Source organism: Girardinichthys multiradiatus, chromosome 18, assembly GCF_021462225.1.
Source record: "Girardinichthys multiradiatus isolate DD_20200921_A chromosome 18, DD_fGirMul_XY1, whole genome shotgun sequence".
NCBI classification, from domain to species: Eukaryota; Metazoa; Chordata; class Actinopteri; order Cyprinodontiformes; family Goodeidae; genus Girardinichthys; species Girardinichthys multiradiatus.
Window position 1 is genome coordinate 20,869,258 of NC_061810.1, and position 13,044 is coordinate 20,882,301.

Genomic DNA, 13,044 nt, shown 5'->3' on the forward strand with positions numbered 1-13,044 from the left:
AGTGCGTCTTCATGAGGCTGGATATTTATTCAGCAGGATGGTTGCTTGTACTTTCATTCATAGATTTGAAGATGGATGTCTCATAAGATGATTAATTACAAGTTAATGACTATGTGTATTTTCATGTATATGGCAACCCTCTGCTGTGGCTTTGTGGTATTATGACCTTGTAAACAACTGTGGAGATCTGTGTGTTTATGTGTGTGTTTGTGCACAAAGAGCTACCTGAAGGGAAATTTGCTGCTGCGGAACTGTGGTAGATTTAAAAAAATATAAAAATGTGCTATAAACATTGGACCAGGATAGGATACTAAAACTGAACAACTTACCTCAACAGTTTAGTTTGGTGCAGGTTTAACCCTAACCTTTTTTTGGCAAAAATGTACCTTTAAATCATAAAATATATATTGCGTGTGTTACAGATCTTCTACAAAGTAACCAGAGAGATTTTTCCTGACGAGGAGCTGCTACTTTTAATGAAGGCTGAAGAGTATTTCTGTGACACAATGGCTCCTGATATTCATGGTCTGCATCAAAGACATAAATTCACAGCTTTGTCCTCTTTTAACACCTCACCTCACTTTGTAATACAAAATCTTCTCTTCCTTGCACAATGCAGAGGAGAGGCAGTACCGCTGTGATGACTGTGACCAGCACTTTGAGTCCCGCAACCAGCTGCTGGACCACCAGAAGGAGCCGTGTGGGATGCCCCCCTCTGTCTTCTTCAACCCAGGTTTGACTTCTGTTTCTAAATAGGTGCGCCTGTTTCATGCTGCTGTGAACACTGAGCGTGACATGAAGGATGAGTGGCTGAAGAGTTGAGATAACAGGGGAATAAACTGTGAAAGGATGAGTCTACAAGTAGTCGGAAGCTATTATTTATCTAAACGCAGGAAGGGTAGGTTTGTGAAAAAACTTTTTTTTGAGACTAGACGTGGGCAATATGGCAAAACAATCATATTTTACTGTAAAATTACAATCAGGTTTCATCATTATTTCTTTAGGAAGAAAAAAAGCTTTTAAAGAAAAGCATATTTTGTAGGTTTTGGATAGAATAACGTAGTTGAACAAAGTTTCCTCCATTTGTGCAATTATGCCAACCTGCATCAAGTATTGGCAGTATAAGGTTATAGTTTCAAAACCTCCCACATTTTCTCTCATGCCACTTGTACATTTTGAAGTGGTTTTGATGAGATGCCAGAGAAAATGACAGAGGGATCAGAGTTTTCTCCAGCCGTAATAAGCACAGACCTGCAGCACTGTGCTTAATGGAGAGATTAAGGAGCATTCTCACACCCAGCTGATTTGAATACAGCAAAATATCACTTGGTATACCTTAACATGCTCCTACAAAACAAGGAATACTATTTGAAAACAATAAAATGCGAACATTCTTTTGTATTTTTGAGGGTACTAGAAGTAGAGAAACATCAGAAATGATTGGAGAAAGAAGTTGATATCACATGTTAAAAAGTTTTGCAAGAAGAATTTGAATCAGAGATGAAGTATCCTTGCAATATGCCTCCTAAGCTTTTATCTTTCTGCATCTCTGTGCATCATGTTGTACAATTCAGGGTAAATTACTCCTCTGGGTGTAAATCCTTATGGCCTTTTATGTGTGTATAGGAGGGGATGGTGACCTGACAGCTCAAGAACCTCAAGATTTGCAGCCCCTTCCCATGTCTCATGGCCTGCATGAGTGTAAGGAGTGTGACCAGGTCTTCCCTGATGTCCAGAGGTATGTAATGAACAGAAACATTTAATCACCTAAATTACTTTTGGAAGAAATATTATGTTATTTTCTAGTTTGTTTTATATAAATACAGGAAATATTTGAAACGTCTGGCACGCACATGTATTTAGCCGTCCTTACCATGATACCATTAAATAAAAAGTACTGCAACCAGTAGCTTTCAGTCACCTAATTAGTAAATAGAGACCACCTGTGTGAAATTTAATTTCATTTAAATGTGGCAGTTTTTTGTTTTTTTTTGTTAGATTAGTGAGCAACAACATCATGAAGACCAAGGAACACACCAGACATGTCAGGAACTTTAAAGGGTAGTTAGGTTTTATGATAAGATCCTAAGTCTCGGACATCTCAAAGAGCACTGTTCAGTCCATCACCAGAAAATGGAAATATTGTGGCTCAAATGCAAACAAAAAATGATGGGCATTGTTGAAACAGTGTCAAAAGGCATCAACAAAACGCTATGTGACAAAAAACTAACATTGCACTTCACCATGAGCACACTTTCCCCAGGGTGAAACAAGGTGGTGGCAGCATCGTGTCACGAGAGTGATTTTCTTTGGCAGGGACGGGAAAGCTGGTCAGAATTGAATTGTTTAGGTCAAGTTATTTTCCTACCCTCACCTATGGCCATGAACTTTGGGTCATGACCGAAAGAACGAGATCACGGATACAAGCGGCTGAAATGAGCTTCCTCCGTAGGGTGGCCGGGCACTCCCTTAGAGATAGGGTGAGGAGCTCGGCCATCCGGGAGGGGCTCGGAGTAGAGCCGCTGCTCCTCCACATCGAGAGGAGCCAGTTGAGGTGGCTCGGGCATCTATACCGGATGCCTCCTGGACGCCTTCCTCGGGAGGTGTTCCAGGCACGTCCCACCGGGAGGAGGCCCAGGGGACGGCCCAGGACACGCTGGAGGGACTATGTCTCTCGGCTGGCCTGGGAACGCCTTGGGCTCCCCCTGGAGGAACTGGAGGAGGTGTCTGGAGAGAGGGACGTCTGGGCGTCTCTGCTGAGTCTGCTGCCCCCGCGACCCGGTCCTGGATAAGCGGAAGACGACGAACGAACGAAGTTATTTTCCTGTGTTAGAATGGCACAGTCAAATGCCAGACCTGAATTCAAATGAGAATCATTGGCAAAATGTTATGAAAGTTTGATGGGTATACTGTAGATACTTTTGTAAGGTACTGTAAGAAATCTGACAACTTCTGATTGTTCTCATTTCCTCTTGCTGCAGTCTGGAGAACCACAGTCAGTCACACTCTGAGGAGAGGGAATACAAGTGTGATCAGTGTCCCAAGGCTTTTAACTGGAAGTCAAACCTGATCCGACATCAAATGTCGCATGACAGCGGCAAGCACTATGAATGTGAAAACTGCTCAAAGGTAAAGTGATGGAAGGGACTGTTCAATAAATGTCTCTTTTCTACACATTTTTTTCTTTTTCTGCACACTTTGAGCGAATCTGATATTAACCCCCCTGTGTGTCTGTTTGGTTGCTCCCCCCAGCAGGTGTTCACAGACCCCAGTAACCTGCAGAGGCACATTCGCTCTCAACATGTCGGAGCTCGGGCCCATGCCTGCTCCGACTGCGGCAAGACGTTTGCAACGTCTTCGGGCCTCAAGCAGCATAAGCACATTCACAGCAGTGTCAAGCCCTTCATGTGTAAGTCACTAAGACCCTACCTGTGTAAGTCTCCTCAGTACATTATAACAATAACAACAATCACATGCTTGGACATGACTTTATTACAAAAAAATGATGATTTTACAGTAATGTAATTGCTCTTTTTTCAGCTCTTTGTCATTTACCCTGACATTTTTTGTAATATTGATGTCAAAATGGGAATTGTGCAGTTTTTTTTCTCCCTGCCTCAGCACCTTTATTCTGTTTGTGTAGTAATATCAGTCTGCCAGTTTGTCACAGTGACCAAGCGTGATCTGCTGAAGACAGAGGAACTAATAGCCATTTTCGTTCCAGAATGCCCACTCACTTAAGCATACACTTACGCCCCTCAGCCAGACCCAGACACGTTTTGACCTTTCACACTTTCACTACCACAAGAGATATGATCTCCTCCTTCCCCTGAAGTGTTATGATCTTTCTCCTTTGCTCCTTCAGTCTCTTTCTTTTCTTTCCTTCTTTTATACACATACAATATATATCTATAGATATATATCTATAGACATAGATATATATCTATAGATATAGATATATATCTATATCTATAGATATATATGTATAAAGGCAGGAATGGCTGCATCTCCATCGAAAGCCTCATTATTGGCCTTTCTCTCTTTTTCTTCTCTCCTGCCTCCACCACATTCACCATTCCTCATAAATAGCAACCACATGTATGCCCGGCGAATAGTCCATTTGCTGTAATCAGCAGGAAATATGCAGGTTTAAAAACAACTAATGGCTCTGTTAAAAAAAAAGACAGAGTGAAATGTGACGGTTGTCTGGACAAGCTCATGTGTGTGTCTGTAAGCTGTTCGTTTGACCGACCGCTGTTGAAGGACATGTGTGTGTTTTGGAAAGAGGTTTGTATGGTCACATGATTTTGTTTGTATCTCAGTGCACGCAGTGTGTCAAGGATGTGTGCGTCTTAACACTTCTCTGTAAGACAGAAGCACTCAACTCAACATTACTCATCTCCAATCCTTCTCTCCTGAATGTGTTTACAAGATTTGTTTTCAGTTTAATAATAGCTGAATACTGCAGGCATATTGTGGATCAGATTTCACATGTAATACGTGTGAGTTGTGTGTCAATAAATGTCACAATATTTATGATTTATGGTCGAGAGACTTTCGTTAAAGTTTATTCGGGACATATAGTCATGCTTGTAAAATGCACATTTTACAGCTTCTCTGACTTTTCAACTGGATGTAAAGAAACCTGACTACCCCAGTGTACATGTCTGCTGCAGAGCTAAAACATTGGACCAACTGCCTAATTGGGATGCCTCTGTGATATAAGCTTAATCATCTGTACCTGTACCGTCACGGTCCACCTGGTCGCTCTGCAAGAGAGATTTCTGTAACTGAACATGTGCGAACCACCAAAACCAAAAGGTGTTTGCAGTTAGAAATACAAAACACAGAAGATCATGGACAGGGGAGGAAAAACTAAAAAGATGCTTGTTTAGAAGAAGAATTTGTGTTAGGAAATGGTACTGCTTATTTCACATCTTCACAACTTTTAGGTTCCTACCTTGACTACTAATAATTTAAAGTGTTCATTCCTAAAAATGTTGTTCTAGCATAACATTTGCTCTTACCTCAAGCTGTCTCCAGTTATGAGTTCTTGTAGGCTGTTTATGTAAATCCGGTTCCCAAATACAGGTGTTCCTCTCCATCTCTTTCAATTGCCTCTCATGCACATTTGTGCCTGGAAGACATCCAAAGTATGCAGTAGTGTAATCACAGTGTGAGCCATAAAACATCTCAACCCTTATTTTAACAGCCAATGCCACTATGATCTAAGTCAATCACACATATATGTCTCTAGTTTTTTATTTGTAATCAGTAATCAAATTCTTATTAAACATTTAACTGAGAGCAACAGATCTGTAAATATAACCATATTGCTTGGGAGCAGACAACTAGGAGGGAAATTTTTCTCCTAAATGACATTGTGACTAAACACAATAGAAAACAATATAAACTTGTCTTTTTCAACTCTTTTAATATCATCTATTGGTATTAGATAAGTTTTAAAAATTAATAGTGATAACAGATAATATGAGACATTGGTTTGTTTTCGGATCCGATGTTGTCACTGTACATATGGGCCCAGACAGAGTGACGGCGCGACTCGCTGCGATGGGCTGTGGGAAGGTGACTTAATGCAGGACAACTTGGTCCCAGCCTTTGGGACAAGGTGAGGGGGCTGCGGGGTCGACTTTAGAGGCCCATAGGGGGGAGAGGGAAGAGAGGCAGCAGAGGACGTGAGACCTGTCCCTGGGAACTGGACTGCAGGATAGGATTCATTCAACTCTGCTTCCTTTACAAACTTAAAATAGAGCCATTGTACTGCATGCGGCTGAGAAAGTGTGTATCTTTATGTCTACATGCCTCTGTGTGTGGGTGTGTGTGATTCCATTTCTTTGTGTTATGTGAATATTCTGTGAATGTGCCTGCATGTCCATATGAGTGTCTATGTGTGATTGTTTATGGACTCTTTGGGAGCGTCCCTGGGAAGACAATAGAGCAGGGGATTCCTGGGAATCAGGTTTGATGTGCAGGTGATGACTGGCAGCGACTGACTCATATCATCAACCACACAGATTCCTTCACAATGACAGGATCTGGACACACCTTTTCATTTTCAATTGCCACAAAACTAAATGGTCACATTATTGATGGGAAAATGAGCGGGTGTATCCTCTTCCCCAAATCTAGTCATTCTAATGCATATTAAGTAGAGATATGAAGTCATGTGATGTTTTCCACATTAGTATGTTTGGTTTAGTGTGTCATGGACATTGATGCATTCTCCGTCTGTCTCTGTGTCCCTGCAGGTGAGGTATGCCACAAGTCATATACCCAGTTCTCTAACCTTTGCCGGCACAAACGCATGCACGCTGACTGTCGCACACAGATCAAATGCAAGGACTGCGGGCAAATGTTCAGCACCACCTCGTCCCTCAACAAGCATCGGCGCTTCTGTGAAGGAAAGAATCATTTCACAGCAGGGGGGTTGTTTGCGCAGGGTTTGCCACTCCCTGGCACCCCTGGCTTAGACAAATCAGCTCTCACGCTCGGTCACAGCAGCGCTGGACTTGCTGATTACTTCGGGGCAAGTCGCCACCACAGCGGGCTTACTTTTCCTGCAGCCCCAGCATTTCCTTTCAGCTTCCCTGGCCTGTTTCCTTCTGGACTATATCACCGGCCTCCGCTCATCCCTGCCACCTCCTCTCCTGTAAGACAGACAGTCCATGCACCCATTGCAGGGCCTCGTGCAGAGCTAAGTAAAAGTCCTTTGCTTCCTCCAAGCCCTGGCACTCTTGAGTCTCAAGAGCTGCTAAAAGCTCTCCGCAAAAATGGCTGTTCTCCTGGAAACGACACACAAGACTCAGAACTCCACAATCAAGGTTCCTCAGTGTCCTCAAAGCAGCAGAATAAGCAGAGTGATCAGTCTGAAAGCAGCGACGTGGATGACGTTAGCACACCAAGTGGAAGTGATCTAGAGAGCACAACGGGCTCTGACCTTGAAAGCGACATGGACAGTGAAAGGGAGAGGGTAGCTGCTCGAGAAAACAGCAAAGGCTCCAGGAGAAAGCCCACCGAGAGAGGCTCTCAAAGCCCCAGCTTGATGAGTAGCAGTACTGCTAAAGACTTTCCAGGCCAATCCCTTATACAGTCCTCACTAGAGGAGCACACGGCTGTAACAGGGGCTGTAAATGACTCTATTAAGGCCATTGCTTCTATTGCAGAGAAATATTTTGGCTCAGCAGGGCTGGCTGGCTTGCAGGACAAGAAGGTTGGGTCTCTGCCCTACCCCTCTATGTTTCCACTGCCTTTCTTCCCAGCTTTCTCTCCACCAGTTTACCCCTTGCCAGACAGGGACCTCAGACCAACAAGTGTTAAGGGTGAGCCACAGTCGCCAGGAGATGACTGCAAGAAGGCTCAAAGCAAGTCATCTGAGTCACCATTTGACCTCACTACAAAAAGAAAACAGGGCAAGTTGTCCCTATTTGTTGCCTCCAAACCTGAGGTCTCAAATGTGACTGGTCAGGACCAGCCACTCGATCTAAGCCTGGGGTCCAGGGGCAGAGGACGCATTCCAAGTCAGGAGGAGGCTAAAAAGAACAAAAGCTATGAAGAGGAGAAGAGAGCAGTGGAAGTTCCTAAAGCAGACACTTCTTTACAACATGCTAGGCCCACCCCTTTTTTCATGGACCCTATCTACAGGTATTGTTATTCCCAGTATCTCCATCAATTGCATTTTATAAAGTAAAGACAAGCATTTGTTTTTATGGCTGTGTAGTCAACACGAGCTGATAGAAATCTACTATTAGCAGGGTTGAGAAGAGGAGAATGAGCGATCCGTTTGAGACTCTGAAAGAAAAGTACATTCGGCCAAATCCAGGCTTCCTTTTCCATCCACAAGTAAGTGTTGACCAAATCACTGTAGGAATTTGGACAATTTAGGGCATAGGGGATATTTGGCAAAATAATGACATTGTCAGATGACTTTGGTACTCTTTTTTTGTAATGTCAGGATTTCAGATGAATTTGACTTAATCAGCCAAATTCTGGTTGACTTTAGCCACACTTCAAGTGCAATGTTAGATTACTAGGTTTTCAGGTGGGAAGGCACTGAACCCATCAGTGAATATTATCTTCTTTCTATGAGGGGCTCTTATTCGCAATGGGTGTCCCTGGCTGGCCAATCAGGATTAATGAGGATAAGTATGTACCTCAAGTTTTATACAGGCTACTGCCTGTTAAGCCCATTGTTGGCTATCTAAACCAGATGTGGCACAAAGAAAGGCCACATTGTGACACATCTTCCCGAAATGTGTCTTTGATTACAACATAAAAAATTATATGCTCTTAAAGCAATGATTTCTGCCCCTGGGCTTTCTGTGCCAGCATTTTCATTGTAAGGCTCCACAGAAGGCTCTTGTCTGCGTATGTACTCCAGTGTGTGTGTGTGTGTGGGTATATGACACGTCGCTTTCTCGTTCATTTGTTCAATCTTACCCTGCGGGTGAGAACGGTCCGTCGGAAAGTGAAAACACCACTTTCTCAGGCATATGATTTTTTTTTTATTTTCCGTCCCCTCTTTTCAGACCGTTTCAGGTCTGGTTTTTACAGGCTGTTTCATTTGTCTGATTTATGTCTCCTGTCCAGACTGCAGCATGGGCCCAGCCTGCAGCAGCCACATGGTTGTCCCACACACCCTAATGAGGTGTCCTATCAGTAGAAACACTAACAGAGTGCTTAGACCATCTTTATGACTATATGATGTCTGGACACACAAATCATTCCCACAAATGCCAGACTTGCATAGGTTTAAGCCAGACCAGGCGAGGGGTCCTTCTGTAGACTTTAGTGGGGGTTCAGTATCGGTCACCTGACTCAATAATGAGCAACATGTTAAAATAGGGTTTTTCAAACGTCGGGGACAGGGGGATACTTTTCATAACCTTTAATGATTCATCTCATTATTTCCTGGCAGGAAATTTTACTGCAAGCCAATACTTGGTTAGATTTTATTCTGGAGTTGGAATTGTAGGCTCCCATAATGAGTTTATTGAACACCAGAACGTGTTGGAAACTATTAGTCTCCAGTAAAGTCTCCATAACACAAAAGACAGACACTTCATTGCTCATTCAAAGTTAATTGCACCAAGATTCCTCCTTCCCACTTTGTAGCAATATGTGTTGAATTATCCACCGCTTCTTGGTTCTGACTGCCTTCTCTTTTCCCTGTCTTCCGCCCCTCAGTTTCGTTTGCCAGATCAGAGAACTTGGGTAAGTTCCTCTTTGACCTGCAGTACTGTTCCTCTACCAGTCAGATCCCAAACCATAACTCATGCATGGGCTGTATAGTAGTTTACACCAGACATCACAGAGTGTTCGCATGGCTTCAGCCTGTCACCATCACACACAAGCAGAGCTCAGCATGGGATCACTGTCTGACATGTCACTGTGATTCACCTTTGCATATTTTTTTGTAATTTGTCTGATATTATAACCTTGAACATTTGACCTTTTGTCACTTTTTAACCACAAATAATTTTACACTTCTTTGTTAGGATTGTATGTGATAGACTAACACAAAGAAGCACATATTGAATATATTATTATACCCTATAATACCCTATACTCTGATACGCATAAATAAAACTAGTGCAACCAAAACTAGTGCAACCAACTTCCTTTAGAAGCGGTCAAATTAAATAGAGTTCATCATTGTGTTATTTTATCCCTAAATACAGATGGCCGATGAAGGGCTTCAGATGCTTGTATGAGAACAAACACTGATGATGATTTGGTTAGATAAGACCAAAGTGACAATTTTTGGGCCCTCATGGAAAACACAATGTGTGGCAGAAAACACTTTCTTTTTGCCACACATTGTGTGCCACACATCATGCTGCAGAGATGATTTTCTTCAGCAGCGACAGGGAAGCTGGTCAGAGTTGCAGCGAAAGGTGGTTCTGTAAGGTTTTGATTTGGTGGGCTGCATAGAAATGCAAGGCACACTTTTCAGATTTTTATCTGTAAAACAAGTAATCTTTTTCTCTCCACTCCACTTCTGCTTTATCTATTTGTGGTCACATCTTTACATTTACTCTACTCTAATTAACATGAAACATTTTAAAGAGGGGATTTGCAGCTGAGTTACACCCTCTCCATCTAACAGCGCTTAACATGTGTTTGCTCAGTTGGTGAACGAAGGGTTTTTTTCCTTATCGGAGGGATAAATGCAAGGTGTGGATGTTTTTTTCGTGTGTGTGTGTGTGTGTGTTCCTGTCTTGGCATCACAGTGAGAACCATTTCCCCGATTTCACCATCAAATTGAGGACCGTTTGTACCAAAGTGAGGACATTTTGGTGGTCCTCACGACATATTTTGCTAACGGTTAGGTTTAGGACTAAGGTGTGAATTGACTTTAGGTTAAGGTTAGTGTTAGCCATGCACTGGTAATAGTTAGGTTTAGGGTTATTGTCAGGGTTAGGGCATAGAAATGGTTGAAAATGACTGAAAATCAATGGAAGTCAATGGGAGTCAACAGATGGTCCTCACTACATATAGCAAAACAAGAGTGTGTGTGTGTGTATGTGGGTGTGTGTGTGTGTGTGTGTGTGTGTGGGGCTGTGTGTGTGTTGGCTGGCGGGGTCGGGATAGGTCCTTCCTGCATCAGAGAAGGGGTAATAGTCTCTCTGGGATTCTGTTGGGGGGGAAGAACCTCCCTCCAAACATCTGGTTCCCGATAAAGATCAACAATTGAGAATGCATCTCACTAATTAAGGCCCTTACAGCATCACTGACATCTGAAGATAGCCAATCAAGTGCTGGTCCCAGAGCGACGCTATGGCAACAAGCAACCCCCCCCCCCCCCCCCCCCCCCCGGGAAAAGACAGGGAGTTTTGGGAGGTATGCATCTGTGTATGAGTGCGAATGAAAGAGTGTGGGTGGGTCCACATTGATGTCCTGCACAGAGATGTATGTGGTCATGCAGTGGCTTATGAACATAACTGACATGCATAAAAGATTTTGAGGAAGATTTGTTTGATTGATTCTGTACAATCCAGTTAAGAAAATTTGTAAATAATTTAACAACAGAAAATAAGGCATGTTAGTATTCATCAGTCTCGTGAAACATATAAACTTTTACATTTGACAATTCTTGTATGCAGAGACTGGGAGTTGCTATGCTACCAACATTGTGAAAATGCTTAAAGATAGCTCTTTAAAGTCTTTCGAGCTTTGATTCAAATTCCCCAGCAGATGGAGCCAAGAAGGAGTAGCGCTTAGATGTAAGAAAAGTCTTATCGGACAAACATGATACTGCCAACAGCTGTAGGGGGCCTAATGTTCCCAAGATTTATGGATTCTCATTGAGGAAGGCAGGCAAACTGAACACTCTTTACAGTTTCTGAAACAAGTCAGATGAGATACACATTGTATATTCAGAAAAGATGTAAAAGAATTACATCTCCGTCGAGCTCGCTCTGGCTTTCTCTGTGTCGCTCTTTGATTCATGGCGTGTAACGCTGGCATATTCATAATCAAACAGTCCTGACACTCCACATCCTCCCTCGGTGGGACCGTCAACGGCTGCGGCAGGAACTTTACACTCAGCCGTCACTCCTAATCAGTTGCTCCTAACTCTGAACTCCGGCGCCATCCATCAGCCATCAGTTCCTCTTTCTTCCAGACCCTTTTCTTCCTCGTTTGCATGTTCTTTTCTCTTTTTCTTCGTTCTTCTTTTCTGTAGCATTGCTGTTTTTTTTGTCCTGTAATCATCAAGCCCTCCATCATTTTCTTCTTCTTCAGTTTCCATCCTCTGTTTCTTGTCTCACTATCTTGTCGTTCTTGGCGAAAAGCCTGAGAGTGACGGGGAGGTGAAAGCGGGAGATGTAATGTCAGAGTCGGAGCAGGTTTCCAGTGGAGGACCTGAATCAACACTGATTTGTCCCCTTATTGAAATAAGAAGAAACAGGCTGAAAATGCAATGCACGTAAAATAATGCAAATTTGTGTGGCCCAGTTAAAAGAAGGAGGAAAAAAATATTTATGTGTGTGTGTGTGTGTGTCTGCAATGGTCTGACAGGCCCTCCAGCCTACTGAGACCCCCGCCCCTCACTCCCCCCTCCAGCCCGCCTCTCCTCCCCCACATCCCACCTCTCTCAGCACAGCGATATCATTATTACCCGTGTCTGGCCCTTGATCAGTAATGTCAACATCTTTCATATTGACGAATGTGCTGTCTGCCCGCATTGTGCACAGAATGGTTTACAGCCCAGCAGTGGACATGAATCACTCCTCTGCCACACACATGTTCAAAACACACACACACACACACACACACAAACGGACACATAGCCCTACCTAAAAACATGCAGATATGCACCGAGCTGGTACAATCCCGCTCACATACACTGCAAATGCTCTTTACTTGCATACACAGATGCACATAAAAACAGCATTACAGAGCCATTCTTCTCTCACACACATATGTATAGTTTCCGTTTTGCATACATTGAAGGCAGTTAATCAACTAAGACCACCAGAGCTTTTTTTTTTCTTTTTTTTTTTGCTCATGTGTGTCCACCAAGCACGCATGTCCTTGGAGACTTCTGATGAAAGTAAATGCTCAGTTTCATTAGTAGATTGGCTGTAGTCTTTAATGTGTGTGTAGGTGTGTGTGTATGTTTATTGCAACCATGCTATATGATTATTTGTTGGCTGCATTTAACATTTAGATTTGCACAGCTGCTTGCTGCCATTCCTAAATGGGAATGGGAAGATAGCATGTTTTTATGTGTGTGTGTGTTGCAAAAAAGTTATGAATCAGTGTCAGATACACTTGTCATGTTCCATGTCAGCTGGTTCACCTTGTGATGCATGAATCATTGATGAATGTCATGATAAAAATTCATCCAACACCTGTTTCACTTTTCTCAACTTGTATGATGCTTGTAAACAACACACATCAGTCAAATATGATGTAATCATATGAGCTGCCAAAAGTTACTCAGAAACTTATATCACAAGCAACTCTGTAATAGGTTTTTTTCCTTTTTACAAGTAAAGAATTACATAGCAAATAATGAAG

The 13,044-nt window shown here is 42.7% G+C and overlaps 1 protein-coding gene across 13 annotated transcripts in view; it reads left to right on the forward strand.

Annotated features, from left to right (window-relative positions):
• Positions 1-13,044, forward strand: part of mecom (MDS1 and EVI1 complex locus) — a 190,739-nt gene that overhangs the window by 166,274 nt on the left and 11,421 nt on the right. For 2 of the 13 annotated variants that reach the window (XM_047391071.1, XM_047391084.1), the window contains 8 exons: positions 423-525; positions 620-733; positions 1,627-1,738; positions 2,982-3,129; positions 3,253-3,433; positions 6,270-7,662; positions 7,770-7,860; positions 9,205-9,231. In XM_047391071.1, the coding sequence (XP_047247027.1) occupies positions 423-525; positions 620-733; positions 1,627-1,738; positions 2,982-3,129; positions 3,253-3,433; positions 6,270-7,662; positions 7,770-7,860; positions 9,205-9,231 (2,169 nt within the window). The remainder of the gene's footprint in view (positions 1-422; positions 526-619; positions 734-1,626; positions 1,739-2,981; positions 3,130-3,252; positions 3,434-6,269; positions 7,663-7,769; positions 7,861-9,204; positions 9,232-13,044) is intronic. The other 11 variants (XM_047391073.1, XM_047391072.1, XM_047391075.1 and 8 more) reach the window with 11 other exon arrangements.